At 37.4% G+C, this 20,815-nt stretch overlaps 1 protein-coding gene across 1 annotated transcript in view; it reads left to right on the top strand.

The window, feature by feature from the left end:
- ZFX (zinc finger protein X-linked) overlaps nt 1-20,815 on the top strand; it is a 41,671-nt gene that overhangs the window by 10,813 nt on the left and 10,043 nt on the right. Inside the window, 2 exon segments of the mRNA XM_025276806.3 lie at nt 5,891-5,979; nt 9,172-9,741. Coding sequence (XP_025132591.2) covers nt 5,919-5,979; nt 9,172-9,741 — 631 coding nt within the window. The 5' untranslated portion in view covers nt 5,891-5,918.

Below are 20,815 nucleotides of genomic sequence, written 5' to 3' on the forward strand. Positions count from 1 at the left end.
GTTGTTTAGAATATTCTGTTAGTGGAATTTGAATTAAACCTTTTAGCTTAATATTACTTATATATATCTTTACTTATTTTTTGAGTGTTTGATCTGTCAGGTGTTGGTAAGAGTTGTAACTTTTTACTACTATTTATTTTTTTGGTTCCATTTCTATCTCATAGTTTTCTTTCTTTTTCCTTTTACATGTTTCCATGCTGTTTTATTTAACACATACAAATTAATAATGACTTGAAGATAGACTAGAGAACACACATTTATTTTTACTTTCTTTTGAAATCACACTGAGGAAGAAGTATACAAATTCAAAGAAAAAAGAAAACCTGAGGGATATGCCACTTGTAGTCCAGAATATGATGAATTTCTGGTTGCATAAAGCAATTGGGAATCAATGACAAGGCCCTAGAGAGCTTAGCTTAATGAAATGTATCCCTATTTGAAAAACTGGAAGGACCATCCCCAGATTGTCATTTTGTGTTATCCCCAGTGTCAGAAGTGGGGACATCCTAGGAAAAGAGCAAGCCATGGGCACAACCAGATAATTAAAGTTATGGAAAGCCAAGCCATTTACTTATCAGTATAGATGTCTCTAGTGGTTGTCCTCCTGAGCTAATGCCAGAAATTTGGCTTTCTGAATTGCAAATTCATCCATAGGAAATTCCAATGTGAGTATTGTGGGGAGAAAGCTAAAAGGGCAGTGCTTTAGGTAGCTTATAGCTATCCTGAGGATATTGGACCTCCAGTACCTGCGCTATGGGATACTCATCCACCATAAAGGAAAGCCTGGCCAATTACATGGTTCCTTTCTCTCTCTTGGCCTTATTCTGGACAGGAATCCTTTGGTCAGAACTTGGGTTCATTGCTAGGCAACCAGGGATTCTCACTTGGGCTGAGAAAATACAGAATATAGCCCAGCTATCAGAATGTAGTCTAGACCCTCATCCACAAATATACGTGGAGAACCTGTAAGAACAATGCTTTTGAGTAATACCATCTGTCTGAAAGGCACCAAATTCAACGTACTGAATAATGAAACAGCAGAGGGAACAGTTTTAATATAGAGTACAGAATAAATCCTCAGAGATATTTGAGAAGATGCAGTATCCACTGAAAAAAGGTTACTGTGAAAAAGAAAACTTAAGTTTATTTTGAAATTAAAACTTTTTAAAAAAGCTTTTTGGCCATGCTACTTGGTGTGCTGAATATTAGTTCCTTGACCAGGGATCGAACTCATGCCCCCTGCATTGAAAGCACAGAGTCCTAGCCTCTGGACCGCCAGAGAAGTCCCAAAACATATTTTAAGTAAAAATCAGTGGATGGGGTGAAGATCAAATAGCTAGTTGAGAAGAAAGGGTTTAAGGATTCTGAGAATGTAATAGAAAAGGATAGAAAATACAGGAGAAAAGGTTAAAGCAATGTGGAGGCTAGATTTAGGAGTTCTAGCATTCTGTAATAGAAATTCTAATAAGAATGAACAGAGAAAATGGAAGAAGTGTAGAAACAGAAGAAAATTTCTTCAATTCAAAAAGGGCTCAAACTTTTGATTGGAAGATTGCCACTGGGTTCTGGAGGAAGCCCACCAGAGCTTGTTAGAGTGGTAGTGATGAAAATAAAGGGGACATGATGAATTTAAGACTGGCTGGCTGTGAGACAAATTTAAGGGCTGAATTGGTGAGAGAAGTGAAATAGCATTCCAGATTTGAAAGTTAGGTATCTGAAGAAATGATAGCTACATATCCCACATTGAAGAATGTGGGAAAAAATTGGTAAAGAAATGTAGCTTAAGAGAGAACATATTAGGCTTTAAATGTAAATTTTAAGCAGTTTCATTTTCTTTTTAAGAAAAATTCTATTACAGACGGGTCTGCTTTTGTTTGTGTTTCCTATGACTTGAGCAGTTGCATCTAACATGTATAATACAGTTTGAGTCTCTGAGCATGTCTTAGGGAGAGGAACTAGAGTTATATCATGAAATTAAAAGACACTGAGTTTTTGAAAGACCAGAAGCAGACAAGTGATTCTTGTATGCTTATGACAAAAAGCAGAGGGAATACATAAGTACCCTGTTAATCTGCCTGAGAGGAAGACTGTGAAAGTGTCTAGGTATCACAAGATATAAAATAAATTATATTTTTTATCCCTAATTTAAGACATAAAATGCCACTGCTATACTTATTAACTTGGCATGGTATTTTTTTTGCTTTATTTTAAAGGATGGAAGAAAGTTATTTGAATTTCCTGAGTTTAGCTCTATCCATTATTTCTCTCTTTTTTTTTTTTTTTTTTTTCATTATTTCTCTTAAAATGGTATGTTTTTCTGCTGTGAATTCTTGCATAGCATTTTTAAGATCATGCATCCAGGAAGGGAATATTTTACTGAGCTTAAGGTGACAGTGGGGTCCTGGAATTATTTTGAGGGCATTTGATAGACTAAAACTATGTGTTCACCCAAATCGTTGGGTTCTTGGTTCTCTGAACCATTCTGCTGATTTGTTTTCAGATTCAGCTGGTCCCTGGACATGGTTCTTGCAGCAAAAGTAGGGGCACTTTCAGTTACATTATCAGTGTGCGCCCCCTACCACCCCGACTTTGTCACAATCCATAGAGGTGTCCTCGTCCCATTCTAAGAACATTGGTTTCAGTCTGATGATCAGAGAGGTTTCTAACCCAGTCTGATGATCAGAGAGGTTTCTAACCCCGAGGGGTTACAAAGTACAGTAACCTCTGCCTGGAAGTTCAAAACATGTTTTTTTTCCTGATTTGAGTTTTTATAACGACAAAATAGAAGGAAAAATAACCAGTCAAAACTGTTGAACAGTTACTGCTTACCTGAGTCAAAATAAGGTGAGTGGACAGACACCCTCCATTTGGACCAGAGTATCTGAGGAAATGGATATGATGTGAAATGTAGAGAATAATAGCAAATAAGTCTAATATGGTAACTTGGGTTAATATTTTAGAGCACCCTGAGTTTTGGGGAACTGCTGGAGCTTTCTGAGCAGGGAGTGCCTTGAACAAAACAGTACTTCTGAAAATTAGTCTGCCCACAGATCGCAGGAATGCCCTGGCAGTTGGCACCAGCCCTTACTTGGAGGTTCCTGGTCATTTGTTGTGGGAGTGGCAGAAAGTGAAAGGCCAGTTGAGAGGCTATTTTTGTCCCTTGGGGATCAGGAAATGTGAAACCGAGAGTGAATGGTGACACTAGAAATAAAAAGGGACAGATTCCAGGGAACCTGTGGAGAAGGAAGGGACACAGTATGACAACCTGGTGGAATATAAGCAGGGAAGAAGGAAAAGGCCTTAGTGGTCATATCGGGAGAAAGCAGGATTTTCTCCTGATGAAAATCTTCAGCAGACAGCCTGGTGGAAGTGTTAGGAACTACCCTGAGTATTGGATTTGGGGAATTATCTTTGTGTAAATCGTAATTGAAACTCTGGAATAAAGAGAAAGAAGAGAATAGGGCTAAGTGTCCTATCCTGGGCAGGACTGAAGTAAGGGGAGAGGGCCAGCAGAGTAGACAGAAGCTGGGAAGATAGGGAGAGACGAGAGTGTCACTTGAACTGAGGAAGGAGAGAATGTCAGAGTCAAGGGGATTAGCTGTCAAATTCTTTAATAGAAAAGCTGAGAAAAGGAGTTACTGTGCAGGTGGAGAATTCTTAGAGCTGATGGGTTTGGGTTTATGTAGGGAAATTGGGGAGAGGAACCTTAATACCTTAAGGAACCCCATTTATTACCTTCTATATTGGCTTAATTTCATGTTTTAAGACTATGTCATTATGCTTAGAAAATTAGCTTACATTTATAATTTTGTAGTTACATTTTTAAAACGGGAGAATGGACTATGGCCAGAGGTGATTTTGTTGGGGAGAGAGCAGTGACAATTTATTCAGAGCATTTATGTTTTACTTTTTTTTTCCTTTTTTACATTTTTTATAGCTGAAATATTTTTGGTTTTGGTCCGTTTAATTTGAACAACTTCAAATAAATAGCATGAAACATTCACTTTCCTGAAAATGGATAGAATACATCTCAGAATTGACAAACTGAAAATCTGTTTATTAATGTTAATTGAGTTTCTCATGGATATTTCATTAAGGATTATATATGTGTATGTAAATGCAAGTTTAGCATCTGAAAATAATCATAAATAATTTACAGTAAACAAGTACAGTCAGAAAAAGGGAAAAAGGATAAAATGCTGTAGAAATTCAGAGGAGGGGGGATATTATTTTCATCTTTTTCTTTTTTGGGTGTGGGGAAGGGGGTGTGGGGGAAGGTCCAAACAGATGATAGGGGAAAGGTGTTCCTGGTAGAAGAAATTCTGAGCCAAGTATAGAATTTGGATCTTATGTGGATATTGAGCATTTTTGTTTGGTTGAAGTGTGTGAATGTGGTGTTCGGGGATGTTGCTTGAAGGAGAGAGACTTAGGAAGATAATGAGAAAAAGATAATTTGCAACTGGAACTTAGAAGATGGCAGGAGTTTCAACTTTATTTGAAGGAAACAGGGAGCCATTAAACATTTTTTGAACAGAGGCCTGATATCACCTAGCTGATGCCTTTAAAAAAATGACTCTTGTTTCTGTTGTTTGAAATTTTAGCAAGCTCCTGTGGCACTTTTATCATCAGCAAAAGATGATAAAAGTAAAAGAAAGATGTGTTTAATACTACCATTTAGGTTGGATTAGAAAGTGAGAAAGTAGAGATAAGGAAACCAGTGAGAGAGGAAGTTTATGTAATACTTGTAACATGAGTAAGCCCTAATCCCTGATGTCTGCTCTTTTGAAGCAGTGATTAGTATTAAGTAGTATATTATTTGATTGGTTAATTTTTTTGTTGTAAATTTTTGGCTTAAGTAGAAAAGGGAGCATTAAGGTCATTGGGGTGGTTTGCAAAACTCAAGGCAGACTGTAGCTGGACCTCAGAAAGATCTAGAACCAGGAGCTAAAAAGCTATTATTGGTAAGCTTCCCTTCCCTGCTCCCTTTTCTCTATTTCTCAAGGTATTCACTGGATTCTTTTTGTTTTTTATTTGTAAACTTTCATCTCACTAGTCTAAGCTGAAGTTGGTAAATAGTCTTCCTCACCTCCTATGTTCCAGCCATGAGGAGAGGAGAGAGAGAATGATAGACTTGAGTGACCTTTGCTCATGGTTCAATTCTAGGGATAGGACTTTGATTTTATTGTGCTCAAAGATGAACTTATTTGTACTGTTTTATAGTTAGTGCCAATCAGCTATGGCCAGGAGAGTATAAATTCACTGTGGGAATTTACTTCTCTAGACTGGAGGGTTAGTTAAGAGGTCATTTTAAGTTAGGCAGAGATCCTAAAGGGTGTTTGCTACAGTTACACACTTTGAATTTTTAACTGTTGTTTGATGTATTGGTTGGAAGATAGACTGCGTTAAATTTAGAGAAGCAATAAGAAAATTGTGCAGGAATTTCCTCCCAGTAAGCTACAGATTGAGTCTTAATAAAGCCAGTTGACCTTGTATGAGTGAGGAGTATTACAGACTGAGAGGAGACAAGAGTGCTGGGATGCTGGAAATGTTCTCTATCTTGATCTGGATAGAATAGTGATTACCCAGATTTATGCATGTGTCAGAATTCATCAGGATGTTTGCTGTATGTATGATGTATGTAAGTAGTATCTCAGAAAGTCTAGGCAAAGTTGATTTTTTGATTTATCTACCTTTGCTTGTCATATAGATGCCTATATATCATTATGGTTTTGGCAATTTAATTTTAACTTTTCTCTTTTATTTCACCTAGATACATTTTTGATAGATATTCATTTGTCTTTGAGTGTTTCAGAAGTGTAAATATTATATGATATTTTTAATACATGATATAAAACACCTAATGCTTGGTTTACTTTCTCCCCTAATTTAGGAGCTGTGACTGATGAAAATTAAAGGCCATGGATGAAGATGGACTTGAATTACAACCACAAGAACCAAACTCATTTTTTGATACAACAGGTATAACTATTTGGGTTGTTCCGCTTCCCAACTACCAGATTTGGAGTTGGTTGTCAAATGGACAAATTGCTAGATGCTCTCGTTGATATTCACATTTAGGTATCTTATTATCCTGTCATACCTACAGATGTTGAAGTGAGTACATTATTATTTCCCTGCCAAAAAATATGGCTCCCTCTTAACCATCACTCATACTCTTGTCAGTAACAGCATGGAGAAGGCAATGGCACCCCACTCCAGTACTCTTGCCTGGAAAATCCCATGGACGGAGGGCCTGGTAGGCTGCAGTCCATGGGGTCGCTAAGAGTCGGACACGACTGAGTGACTTCACTTTCACTTTTCACTTTCGTGCATTGGAGAAGGCAATGGCACCCCACTCCAGTGTTCTTGCCTGGAGAATCCCAGGGACGGGGGAGCCTGGTGGGCTGCCGTCTATGGGGTCGCACAGAGTCGGACACGACTGAAGCGACTTAGCAGCAGCAGCAGTAGCAGTAGGAGCAGCAACAGCAACAGGATCAAAACCTTAGTGTATAGTTCAATTATAGCATTAAGTTCTATTAAAGTTCTTCCTTTGAAGATATTCCTTGTTTACATCTCTTCATTCTACTTTCTTCCACATAGACGAACTCTATCAGTCTTCAGTAACTTTTAAATTCTTTTCCTTCCCATTAGTCTTTTTTGCCTAGCCCAGCAATCAAAGTACTCATCATAAAATAACATGTGGATCTTCTCATTTCTCTGTTTCCCATTATGCAGCAGGTAAAGTATAAACCTAAGGCACTCTGTTTTCTGACACCATCCTACTTTTAAAAATCCTCTCTCTCACAAGGTAACAAAAGGAGCCATTTGCTTCAGGAAGATGGAGTCGTACCTCACTCCCCAAACTGTTAAAGGAAAATTAAATTTATGAAGTTCTAAAAATAGAAGAAAAAAAAGTATTCACAATTTTTAATTACTCATGGTTCCCATTATATAACATAGTGAAGTGATTATGCTAGGTTTTGTAATGTAAAATGGTTTTATATAACATTAACTAGGAATCCTTATAAATAAAATGTTAATGAGTTTTCCATTGGACTTGAAATGACTATTACAGTATATTAAGGAAATAGTAATTAACTATCAGGAAATTAAATATTAATGATATTTAATTTTAACTTTTCTTTAATCTCTAAATCTAATGGGGGTTTGTGTATTTTTCTTAACAATATGGGATAGTCTTTTGATTCACCTTTGGTAATTTCAGCTTGATAATGATAAATGCAAAGTTATGATTCTTTCTTCTTTAGAACATGAAGTATAATTAATGTGCTTGAAGGAGAGACTAAGCTCTTTGGAGAAAAACGCACGCTATTTACTAGCTTAATCTTGCTGCATGCAAGCCTAGATCATGGGCTGAGGGGTAGATTGAAGGGCTGTTGCATTTTAGCCCTGATTGTTAACACTTATGGTGTTTGTTTATCTTTGAGCAAGTCACTTAATCTGCCAGGGCCTCCATTTCCATATGTCCTAATAATAATGAAACCTTTCATTACAGTTTTTCAGAACACTTCCCATATATTCCCATTTGATCATCACAACAGTCCTGTGAGGTATGCATGGCAGATACTACTGTCCTCATTTTACTGATGAGGAAACCTAAACTCAGAGGTTAAATGACTTGCCCAAGGTCACAAAACTAATAAGTGTCCAAATCCTGCCCTGTGGTTTAGATTTTTTAACCGGTACTCTTGCCACTAAATGCTTTCATCTTCATGCCTGCAAAATGGAGATTACAGTGCTCTATTACTTGATGTTACATTGAGAATATTGAAAACAGTATAAAACATTTTGTGTGAGTTCTATGGGAATTAAAGCACTTTGTTATTTCTAGGAATAATTAAAATTTAAATGAATATTAACTGGCTTTAAGATGTCTCGCATTTTTAAAGGTTCTTTGGCCCTTGTTGATTATTTGTGTTTGTTAAAAAGTTTTTTTAAAAAGCCCTGTGTGTGTCTGTGGGCCTGGCCATTGATACAGTCATTGAGTTAGGCAGCTGCTTGGACTCAGCTTGGTCTGAGTCACATCCAGAAGTGCTAATCGACTGAATAGCTTTTTAGGTAAGACTTTTATAAAATATGTTTGCTTTTTTCTGGATCAGGAGCCAAGATACTGGATTTGTTTTGTCTTACATTATGTTTTTGGCAAGGATATCTGATTTTGATTCTCATTTGTGGCATTCATTCAGAGTAATATTTACTGAGCACCATAATCTGTGCAAACTGTGTGATCTTGGTGAAGTCATTTAATCTCACTGGGCTTCAAATGATTCAACCCTTTACCTTCATTCGTTAACTGCAGAGTGGACTAGAATAGGGTTTCTTATATTCTGAGGAACTGCCTGGGGGATTGGGATATGGGAAGATGGGAGGAAGCTGGATGGAGGCAGACTACCTTGGTGAGGTTGGATCAGGCCCTGCTCCAACTAACCTTACCCTCAACTGCTGTAGAGCAGCTACACTTCTATTCATCTTACCTTTCCACAGAGGCTCCTTAACCAGTTGTCTTTCCTCTATAACTGTGGCCTTCTAGCCCTGGTTTTATTTATGGCCCAATCCTTTTTATATTCTAGATTCAGAAGATAGTTTCTGAATTTCCATAGTCATAAATGGAGGATATTGGTGTGATATTGTCCTCAAACAAAACAGGAGAAAGGGGAAAAAATGGAAGGGAAGTAAAAGAAAACATGGGAGAGATGAAAAGAAGAAAAAACATGAGTTGAGAGAGACATGGAGCAAGAAGGGAAAGAAGTGAGAAACATATAATGAGGGAAATGGTATATTTACCTCCTGAAGTTGCTTTACTTACTAATTTTTATAATCATCCCTCAAGTATCTATACATGTGGGTTTAATCTTAGCCTAGGAAATTACTTTCATGAATATATTTTTGTGTGTGACTGTGTCAATTTTTCTGTTATTTCCTTATCAGTTGATTTGGGATGAGTATAAAAATTCTTGTGTTAAGAATTTCTAATTTCTGATATGATTCAAAAATACAGTTCCTCTTTATTTCTTTAATCTGTCTTAATGTTTGAGACAACTGAGGAGCTCTAGACTGTTTTCCTGGTAGAACTTAAGTAACATTTGTATTAATTGAGGTAGTCATGCAGGTCTACCTGAAATTTGTGATTTTAATTTTTGTTTTTTTAAGGAGCTGATGCCACACACATGGATGGTGATCAAATTGTTGTGGAAGTACAAGAAACTGTTTTTGTTTCAGATGTTGTGGATTCAGACATAACTGTGCATAACTTTGTTCCCGATGACCCAGACTCAGTTGTAATCCAAGATGTTATCGAGGACGTTGTTATAGAAGATGTTCAGTGTCCAGATATCATGGAAGAAGCAGATGTATCTGAAACAGTCATCATTCCTGAGCAAGTGCTGGACTCAGATGTAACAGAAGAAGTGTCTTTAGCACATTGCACAGTCCCAGATGACGTCTTAGCTTCTGATATTACTTCAGCCTCAATGTCTATGCCAGAACACGTCTTGACGAGTGAGTCCATACACGTGTCTGACATTGGACACGTTGAACACGTTGTTCATGATAGCGTAGTAGAGGCAGAAATCGTCACTGATCCTCTGACAGCCGATGTAGTGTCAGAAGAAGTATTGGTAGCAGATTGTGCCTCAGAAGCAGTCATAGATGCCAACGGGATCCCTGTGGACCAGCAGGAGGATGACAAAGGCAACTGTGAGGACTACCTTATGATTTCCTGTAAGTCTTGTGGTACAGTGATTGTCAAAGGTGTTTTCAAAGGTTGTCTTTCCTAACTTAGGTTGGGAGGATATTTTCTTGACTTCTATAAAATTAAATTAAATCTCATTAACCTTTCTTCATTGTTGTTTTAGTCTGGACCCTGTAAGATAACTCAAAATTAAGAAAACTGAAATGATACAGGATAGAGTCATTTCTTTTTAAGGACACAATAGAAGGATGAAATTTCTTTTGTCTAGAAAGACAAAGGTGGAAAGGAATAGAACTGAACTTGGTGAAATCATGAAGGATGTGATTAGGTTGTTACGAGCCTTTATTAGAATTAGGAACCCTCTTGAAACTTAAAAGGAGAAAAATGTGTAATCAAACTACTTATATTCTTGTATATGGATGTACAGTACTACTTACATAATACTTATTTACTTGCTGCTGCTGCTAAGTCGCTTCAGTCATGCCTGACTCTGTGCGACCCCATAGACGGCAGCCCACCAGGCTCCCCCATCCCTGGGATTCTCCAGGCAAGAACACTGGAGTGGGTTGCCATTTCCTTCTCCAATGCATGAAAGTGAAAAGTGTAAGTGAAGTCGCTCAGTCGTGTCCAGCTCTTAGCGACCCCATGGAGTGCAGCCTACCAGGCTCCTCCGTCCATGGGATTTTCCAGGCAAGAGTACTGGAGTGGGGTGCCATTGCCTTCTCCGACTTATGTACTTATATAGTATGTCAAGTGCTGTTTATTATAACAGCATGGAAGAGAGCTCTGGCATAGTATTTAAACAAATGATTCCAAAACATGATTTCAAATGTGACAGACTCATACTAGATTATCGAAGAAAAGTAACTGTTTTGGAACACACCTCTAACATCTGTGAGGACAGCTGTGTCGTCTTACAATCTGTTTCTTCATGCCTCTGTCAGAAATAAAATCCACAGTTGAATAGACCACAGTTCTGACCCAGTGTGGAAATTCCCATGCCTTTAGGAACTAAATTCAAACAAGACTCACAGACTATTTGCTCATACAAATTTACAAGACTGTTTGCTTTGCTTGAATACCTGTTACAGTTAATTTAATAGAACATGTTGGAGTCCACCAACATTTTAGGAAATACCTTTTAAAAGTTCTTAAGATTTTGGAAATCAGAGAATTGTTTGTGTGAAAAGAAGAAAAATGCCTTCACTCCAACATGTTTATTGTGCCCCTACTGTGTTTCAGAAATTTGTGTAGATAGTGCAAATACAGACTATAGCCTGCCAGGCTCCTCTGTGCATGGGATTTCCCAGGCCAAATTACTGGAGTGGGTTGCCGTTTTTTCTCTAGGGGATCTTCCCAACCCAGGGATCAAACCCGCATCTCTTGTGTCTCCTGCATTGGCAGGTGGATTCTTTACCACTGCACCACCTGGGAAACCCAAGAATATGGATATATGCTAAATAAAAAACACACAAAACCATTGTTCTTGGAGAGCTTGCAGTCTACAATGGGAGAGAAAGATAGGTCACACTATGATGTAGAGGTATGACTAAATTAATCTGGAGACAGAATGGAGTTGCTGACCTTTGAACTCAACGATGAGTTCCTAGTTTAACAAGATGAAGAAGGTCATAGATGAGAAGGAGCCATTCCAGGAAAATGGTATAGTATGTCAAAAAAAGTCTTGGCCTCTTCTGAGAATAATGGGAACTTTAGGATGTACTTGTATCTTTGTGCACTTTCTGTTTAATTACTTAGAATGCATTTCTAGAACTAGTATTGATGGATCAAAGGGTACACATATTTACAAGTCTGGTTATATTTGCCTTGATAGTTTGCCTAATCCTAATATTAACTCCACCCACCAAGTTTATGAGAATGTCCATTTCCCTACATTCTGACCAGCGTAGGACATTGTTTCCCCTTTTAATTTTTGCTACTCTGACAAGGAAAAATATTAATACCCTGTTTGAAACTTGAATTTATTTTAGGAAGATAATCCTAGTAGTAATATGGAGTAAGAATAGGTGAGGAGAGTTAGTGGTAGAGAGTAGTCGAAATGGTTCCTGGATGAGACAAAGAAGATCTGAGTACCTACATAATAGTGGGAGTATAGAAGGGGAGTTCAATTTAAGAGAGTTTAGGAAGTAAAATGAATGTGATTTGGTGATAGATTTAGGGGTAGGGATTTAAGGAAGAAAGAATTTGAGGAGGACCCTAAGGTATTCTACCTTGGGAGATGACTGCCTGGTTATGCTGTTACCTGGGAGGAGAAATAAATTCAGTGGAAAGAAAGTGATTTAGGACCTGTTTAAAATTTGGGTTGTTTGCTGGGAACAATCTGGTGGATGTTTCTTTGGAAGTTAAAAATATGAATTTGGTGCTTTTGAGAGAGTTTGTGACTAGAGAGGAAGAAATTTGGGACAAGAGGTTATATAGCTGGTATCCTATCCTATCTGGAAATGGATGGTGGGCCCCAGAAAGTGCTTATCAAATAAGAATGTCAAGTATTGATCCTTTGGGAATTTAAGAAGTAGGCAGAGAAGAGCCCATGAAAATCAGAAAGGTTTAGGAAAAAGAGGAAGAGAAAAATCTTTAACACTGTCAAAGATAAGAATTTCTAAGAGTGTCAGTCACTGAGGAGGGAGTGGCCTTTTTCTTTAGGCAGTTAGGAGGTCATTGGTATCTTTTTCAGTGAGCCTTTGTTTTTATTTTTGTGGAAAGGCAACTTTATTTTTTAATTAAAATGTTTTTTCTTTTTTTTTTTAATTTTTTTAAATTAATTAATTTATTTTAATTGGAGGATAATTACTTTACAATGTTGTGATGGTTTTCTCCATACATCAACATGAATCAGCCACAGATATACATGTGTCCCCATATCCTGGACCCCCCACCTCCCTCCCCATCCCATCCCTCATGTATATTACCATATGTAAAAAAATTTTTATTTTAACTATTGGGTGTAATACAGGCTCAAGGATGTATAGTACAACATGAGGAATATAGCCAATGTTTTGTAATAACTGTAAGTGGAAAGGAACTTTAAAAATTATAATAAAAAGTTATTGGTATCTTAATTAGAATAGTTTCAATAAAGCATGGGCCAGTGGAGAGGACGTAGAGGAGATAAGCTATAATGGGTTGAGAAGTTGGTGGAAGTGGTGGGGTAGGTGAAGCAGTTTGTATAAATTGCCATTTTGGTCACTGAAGGGACAGAAAAAGCATGAGTACAGGTTTTGATGGTTGGCTGGATGGTGGAAGTGTGTTGAGCGTTTATAGGTTTATAGGTGCAGAACACAAACTGTTGAACAGGGACTGAAGATAAAGGAAGAACTAACAGGTGGAGCAGGTTCCAGAGAAGAGGAATGGAGTAGGGTCCAGGGCAGTGGTGGAAAGCTGATAGGTGAGTCCTAGAAAGGAAGAGTGAGAGAGAGGTAGTTAAGGTTCAGGAAATTTGGAGAGCCTGAGACAGTGAGTTTAAAAGGAATGTTTGAATGTTGGGAGCTATTTTCTCTATGTAGCAAATTCACCTGCTAATATAGAAGGACCTGCAGAGGTTGGGTGGGAGCTGAAGGGTAGTAGCAAAGACCTTTATCTTATGGGGATGGGCCAGGATAGGAAGCTAAGAGCCTATAATATAGATTGCTGAACTGCAGGGGCCAGGTGAGCTTGGGAGACTTAAGTTTATTTGTAAGATGCATTATTTAGTATGAAAATGCTATTTTTAAATATAACTGCCAGATTTTGTATCCCACTACTAGGCAACCCAAGGGCAAGGCTGGAGAAAGGAGGGAGTTGGGTTCATTGTGCTTTTCGAGGGGACAAGGATCTTTGTCTCCATCAATGGAGAGAAAGCACTCTACATTCTTGACTTGTCTTTCCATTTTCTGCCCTGTCTTAAACCTGGTTTCTGAGAGTAAAATGCATGGCATTGGTTCGACCTTTAGTTGCATAGCATCTCACTTTATTACCCTTTTAAGAAGTCAACTCTTCAAGGTTATCCAAAAAGCCAGAAGTTTCTTTAGTAATGGTTGACACAGTGTACTAGATTCTTATATTAGAGCTCAGACTTGCAAAATTTTTATTAAAAAATCTTTATAATCATCTTTTTTGTAGGCTTGGGGTTTCTGCTAATTTATATAGATTTAATGTTTCCTGAAAAAGTAAATACAAATGGACACAAACTGCTATTATACTGTATTTTGGTATATTTTATATATGTACATAAAAATACGTATTTTAATAATAACATGCAGTTTTACTTTTTTTTTTTTTGTTTCTTTCTTTACTTTTAAAATAGAATATCACACCCAAGCTCAAAGAATATAAAAACACATATATATTAGTACAAGTTCTTATCCCTCTATTTTACTCTAATGAAATGGTTGGATTGTTTTTAAATTGGGTTTAGGGATGGTGGCTTTTGGTAGTTTCTTTTGTCTTCTCTATTACACAGACACTTCTTCACTGTTTTCCTCTACTCCACACTGTCATCCCTTTTTCCTTCAAAGTAATTAATCATGTTAAACTGTTGGCTTTGGAATCAAACCAGTAGAATGCCTTGTAATTAATTAGCTTTTCTCTTGTTTCTGCCTCCCAGTAAAGACACTTCTTTTATGCTGCATTTTAACTTAAAACCTATATTGATTTCAGAAGTTTAGGATTGAGAGGGCTTTGTGCCAAACATATACAGGAATGGCCTGATTTTATCTGTGATAGAGAATGCCGAGATGCTATTATTAGCAGTCAGCTTTAATGCTCTTCAATAACATGAGAGATATGGTATCTCTGAATTCCCGTGATGTTTATTCATTACTTGATAGGTTAAAGAAGAATATGAACAGATGTTCAAATATTCTTCTCATTAAAAATTTCAGGAAATCATTGAATCGAAAGAAAGAAAGATAGCGCTAAGTCGTGTCTGACTATTGCGATCCCATCAACTGTAGGCTGTCAGTTTCCTATGTCCATGGGATTCTCCAGGCAAGAATACTGGAGTGGATTGCCATTTCCTTCTCCAAAGGAATTGAATCGAAGAGACTGCTAAATAGCTTTTAGAGTCTTTAGTGTCCATCTTGGCAGATATCTTCCCTCTGAAGGTCTCATTTAAAAAGATGATGACATAGCAAGTGGTAGTGTTGTGGGTAGTGTACATTGGCACACTCTTTTTCACAGTATAAGCTGCCTTTGAAGTCAGAATGATCTCTATCTTTGCTGTCTAGATGTTGTGATTGCTTCTAAAGTGTTTCTTGAGGACAAGAACTATCTGTTGCATCTTAGCTACTTACATATCTTCCCCATCATAACCCTTTGGCATATTAGATGTGAAATATTTGTTGAATATATGAATGCTATAGCTGAAAATCTGTGGACATTATGCCTCATCTAAGGTATTAATGACACATTTCTTCCCTTCCAGGAGCTGTGGCTCTTGGTTCTGGTCAGGCTGGATTTGGTAGCTTTGCTTTATGGCACTTAGGAGTTTTTTGTCTCTCTGAAAGTGGAGTGTTTGAGTCATCCACTTGTTACTCAAATTGTTCCTTAAGTTCTCCATTAATTTGAGACAGCTTCCAGACATCCTTAATTTCTTTGCAGTGATCTTCACCCTCCTATAGTTTCACTTTGCAGCTGCATGGTCAAGATGCTACTTGGTGAAACATCAGTTTGTACAATAGGGAAAGTTAGAGAAGATCTGGTGATGATGAGTTAGGCACTACCTTGCAACAGCTGCAGGAAACAAAATATTCTCTGGGTGCCTCTGATTGATCAGTGAGATGTCACTTTAGGTCTTGTTGACATCTTTCATGTCTTTTAATTAGAACAGTTAGATCGGAGATGAATAGAAGTTAGATACTCCTTTCTAATCCTAGATTCAGTTTAAGTTTTGAAATAAACTTTTTTTTTTATAGTAACAGCTTTGTACACATACTGTACCATTCACCTATTTAAAGTGTGCGATTCAACAGTTTTTAGTATATTCATAAGCTTGTGCAGCTATCCTCAAAATTAGTTTTAGAAATTTTTTTCATTTCCCCAAGGAGAAACCCCGTGTTCTTTCAAGTATCACTCATCATCCCTCTCCATCCTCTCCAACTCTAAGCAACCATTCTACTTTCTTTATTTGCTCATTCTGGACATTTCATATAAATGGTATCCTATAATATGTGGTCTTTTGTGTCTGGCTTCTTTTACCTAGCATAATGTTTTCAACATTTATCTCTCTGGTTTTTATCTAAATGTGGTTTGATTGTTATCGGGTCAATATGAACAATTTTTAAAACTTATTCTAAGAGAGATGATTCTAAGAGAGATTTATCCTCTTGTCCTAAGAGAGATTATTTAGTTGGAGATTTGTAACAGGTTGGTAATAACAAAAATAGGTAATAGTAAATCTTCACTAAATAATATCTTTGTGCCTGAGCTTATACTTTGTTAGTTTCGGCAACCTTATAATGTTGGTGTTATCACTGTTTTACAGATTGGGTAACTGAGACTCAGTGGAAGTAAATTGTCCAAAGTTACATATACAGCTAGCATTAGGGTGAACATTTGAAATCAAGTGTGTTTTATTCCCCAGTTTCTAGTCCCTACTCTAATATTGCGTTTCTTCGTGTGTGTGTGTGTGTGTGTGTGTGTGTACAGTTAATACTACAAAGCAGTAGAGTTTGGGATAAGTAGTGTTTATTGGTGGATAGTGGAGGCAAATAAGAGTTGCAGTGATTTACTAAAACTTACCATATTGCTGCCAATATCTACATTAGGAAATAATTTAGAGGGGGCCCAAATGCTTTCTTAATTATTAACCCATTATAGCAGAATCTACCCAGACAGCGCTGATGCCCTATTCCATTGTTTTTCTACTACAAAAATGTTATTTTTTCAAAATATGTTTACATGAGATAAGTGAATTGTATGTGAACTATTATTGTTTTACTCTTGCCCATGTTTACTTTTTTTGTATATATTTATTCACAAACATTATTGATAAACCATGATAAGCCAAGAACCATGCTAGCTGTTAGAAATAAACAGTGAAGGTCTCTGACTTTTTAAAGTTCACAGTCATGGAGAGAAGACAAACAGAAACAGGTAACTACAGTTGAGTGTGTATATAACTGGACATACCAAGTATTTTGGAAGCACTAAGTGAAAAGATGTTAGGAAATTTGGGGTACACTTGATTGAGCTAAATGCCATAGAAGTGTTATAAGCCCAAGTTCTGTGGAAGCTTGCTTGAAGACATATCTTAATTTATTTCATCTCTACTCCTATGCATTTCCTTCCTTCCTTAAGTTGTTTTGAAGCAAATTCTACCTATCATTTCATTCGTAAGTTTTTGAGTATATAGTTCTCAAAGACAAGGATTTTTAAAAAAACGAAACAGTAATACCATTATCACATCTTTAAAAAACAGTGTACAGTGAACTTAATTTGAAAGGGGAATGAAATGTTCAGTGGGCAGCCGAGAGGGGAGGAATGGAGCATGCTTAAATGGAAGGAGCTGGAAAAGATTAGTTCAGAGACTTTTGCTTGGGGTACAAATAATGCGTTTGCTGGGGCAAATGAAGGAAATGGTGAGAAATGAGTGGTAAAATAGGGAAGGGCACAAATCATACAGGCTCTTAAATATCTTGTACTAAGACGGGAGTTGTTAGAAGGTTGTAAGTAGATTAATAATAACATACCTAGATTTACAGTGTAGAAAAGTAACCTTAATGGTAATGTTGAGAGCAGACAAGGTCAGAGTAAAATCAGAAACAAAAAAAAATACACTATAGGAGGAGGTTGTAGAAGTCCAGGTGAGGAACAGCTGATGATGGTTTGAAATAAGGTTCTCTCAGTAACTGAGTTTGGCAGAAGCAGCTTTGTGACGTATGTAGAAAGTAGGATTTGGATTAAATTTAGGGTTGAGGAAGAGGGAGGGTTTGAAGCTCCCTCTCAGGGAGCTTTCTGTGCAACTGGGCAAATGGCAAAGCCATTGCTGGAGGTGGAGCATGTAGACAAGCTGAGGGTCTGTCTACAGGGTTGCTGCCTGCCACTGTTCACTGTCCAGCCACAGTGTCAACCGCACCCCTGAGGATGCGGAGTGTGGTGGCCTTGGCCTTCTGGTTTAGGTGTTTTGACCAGTTGGTCTCGGGTTAGCTCCTAATTAAGAACAACTTCATAGTGAAGACATCCAACTAAAAGTTGTTTGGGGAATGGTTAAATAAACAAATCCAAACCCCTTTATGTTTGATGCATAAACTCTGAGGATCAATACAGTCAAAGAACTTGTTTATTGATTCTAGGAGTTACTAGCACAGGAGACATGATAAAATATTTATTTCTTTGTTCTACGGGCTGATTCTTGAATGTGTATGTATCTTACCATTTTTTAAAATATATGTGCTCTATCAGTTTTCTTCCTTAAACCATTTGATAAACCACAGCAAAATTTCAGAATTTAAAAAATACATATCCACATGGGAGTATTTCTGAAATGTGAGAAAAGTCTTATTATTGAACTATTATAGAAAAGATGCTTGTTTTGATAAAATTCAGAAAGGTTTGTGTTAATCCATAGAAAATTATTGTCTTTACTGTAGGCATTCTGAAATTTACTTAGAAATCACAACACTAAAATTACAGTGAATTAAGAGCTTTCAGTTTAATGTCCAGTCTGGATATCAGATAGATTTGTACTATCTATGAAAAGTGTTAGTCACTCAGTCATATCTGACTCTTTGCGACCCCATGGACTGTAGTCTGCCAAGCTCCTCTGTCCATGGGATTTCCCAGGCAAGAATACTGGAGTGGGTTACCATTCCTTTCTCCAGGAGATCTCCCTGATCCAGGGATCGAATCTGGGTCTTCTCCATTGCAGGTGGATTCTTTACCATCTGAGCCACCAGGGGATAAAGTGCTCAAATAAGATAAAGATGTTGTAGTTCCTTCTCCCCACCACAAAAAAGATTGGGTTAAAAGTTGTACATCTTGAAAGTCTTAGATACAATTGGAGCTTCAGATTGGGCTTGTGATTCATATTTACTGTTTATCTGCTTGAGCCCTAGACAAAAATTGTCTGATAGCTTGCTCTTGGGACAGATCTCTGCTTACTTGATGGGATAATAGGAGTTGGTTAGTGGAGAGACAGGAGAGAGGGAGAGAGAACATACCTGTCCTTTCATAGGGATGATAGAGAAGCAGCATGGTGTATGGAAATAGCACATGTAGCTTAGAGTCAGCCAGCCTTCAACTTGGATGCCATGCGTGCTACCTATAAGCTGTATGAATTTGAGCAAATTACTAATTTCACTTTTTTGAAGTCTTATTTGTGAAAAGGCAGTAATACTACCTGACCAGCAGTGTGGTTGTGAGAATTAGAGGTCATGCACACCAGGCTTCCAGCACAAAGCATGCCTGTCAAGAACTACTGGCCATAGTAATCATCCACACAGAGTCTCTCTGTTGGTGACATCCATTGGGCTAGCAAGACTAACCCTGGACTGGCTTCATTTAAAACCTTCCTGTTGTCCCATCAGGGCATTTTTGGGTAAAGGCAGGCATAGGGTAGAATTCGGAGAAGGCAATGGCACCCCACTGCAGTACTTTTGCCTGGAAAATCCCATGGACGGAGGAGCCTGGTAGGCTGCAGTCGCTACCTAGAGTCGGACATAACTGAGCGACTTCACTTTCACTTTTCACTTTCATGCATTGGAGAAGGAAATGGCAACCCACTCCAGTGTTCTTGCCTGGAGAATCCCAGGGATGGGGCAGCCTGGTGGGCTGCCGTCTCTGGGGTTGCAAAGAGTCAGATACGACTGAAGCCACTTAGTAGCAGCAGCAGCAGGGTGGAATTGTAGCAATCATTCCTCTTCCCTCTGAATTTGTGAAGAAAGCAGTTCTTGGTTAACAAGGTTTAATTAACTGTGTGTTTTAGACCAATTCAGTGTAATTTGGCCTATATTTTTCACTAATTATATCTCTGATGCCAAGTTGGAGATCACTGTAACTTAGGGTAGGCATTGGAATGGCTCTGATCCTTTAAGTCTCTGTCTACAGAGACTAAGTAAGCCTTTGAACCTCTTTAGGAAAGTTTCAAGAATTAAAGGAGATCAGATTATAACCAATTCTTTGAAATATTTTATAGGCTATATAATAGAATTAAGTTGAAATTTTAACCTCAGGATTCTTGAGGAAGATAAGAGAGGGAAGTCTAAAAGTGAACTTCTAAGTTAACTGATAAACTTGGTTAGGTATGGAAGTTAGGTTGAAATGAATTTTCCCTGAGAATTTGTAATGGCAAGTTTCATTGTCATCTAACGTTTGGTTTAAGAGCCTAATGCCATTTTGATTCTCGTTTCTTTGTAGATATTTCTTTTTCATCTGAAAGTTTTACAGATCATCTTTTCATCCCCATTGGTCTGAAATATGATCATAGGTTGTATTTAGTTAGGTGTGAATCTTTTTTCATGTGTTGTGTTATCATGCATGGTGAGCCTTTTGAAGATTCATGTTCTTCAGCTCTCTGAAATATTTTATTTAATATTTTGCAAGATGAACTTAAGTACATAGTTTCTAAATTGCACCAACCACATTTCAAGTGCTTAGTAGTCAAATGTGGCTAGTGCAGATATATAGAACATTTTTGTCATGACAAAATTCTATTGGTTAGCACTGACCTGCAGGCTCAATGAAACCGCAAACAATGTGATCTCTTAAAACTCAGAGAAGAGATACAGAGGTTCAAAAATGTATTATAAGACAATAGAGGTAAATAGTAAACTGACAGAAGTTGAAAAGTAAGAATATGATCAAGATAAAAGCCACCATAGAAGTAACTACAAGAATAAATATGCCTCAGTATATAACCAGGGAGGGGCAGAGGGATACCTGGCTTAAGAAAATCACAAAAATGAAATGGTTAAAAATAAAAAGATATAAATGATTATGGGAAAGATGGATAGATATGGGAGACAGATAAAGGAGACAAGTGCACATAAGTGAAATTCCAGAAGGGACTAACTGAACTAGAAAAATACTTAATAATGGAAAAAATTTTTCTGAAATAAAGATTAGAATCTTCAAGGAACTTTCTTGAAATAAAGATTAAATCTTTCT

The sequence above is a fragment of the Bubalus bubalis genome, chromosome X (genome assembly GCF_019923935.1).
Source record: "Bubalus bubalis isolate 160015118507 breed Murrah chromosome X, NDDB_SH_1, whole genome shotgun sequence".
Classification (NCBI taxonomy): Eukaryota; Metazoa; Chordata; class Mammalia; order Artiodactyla; family Bovidae; genus Bubalus; species Bubalus bubalis.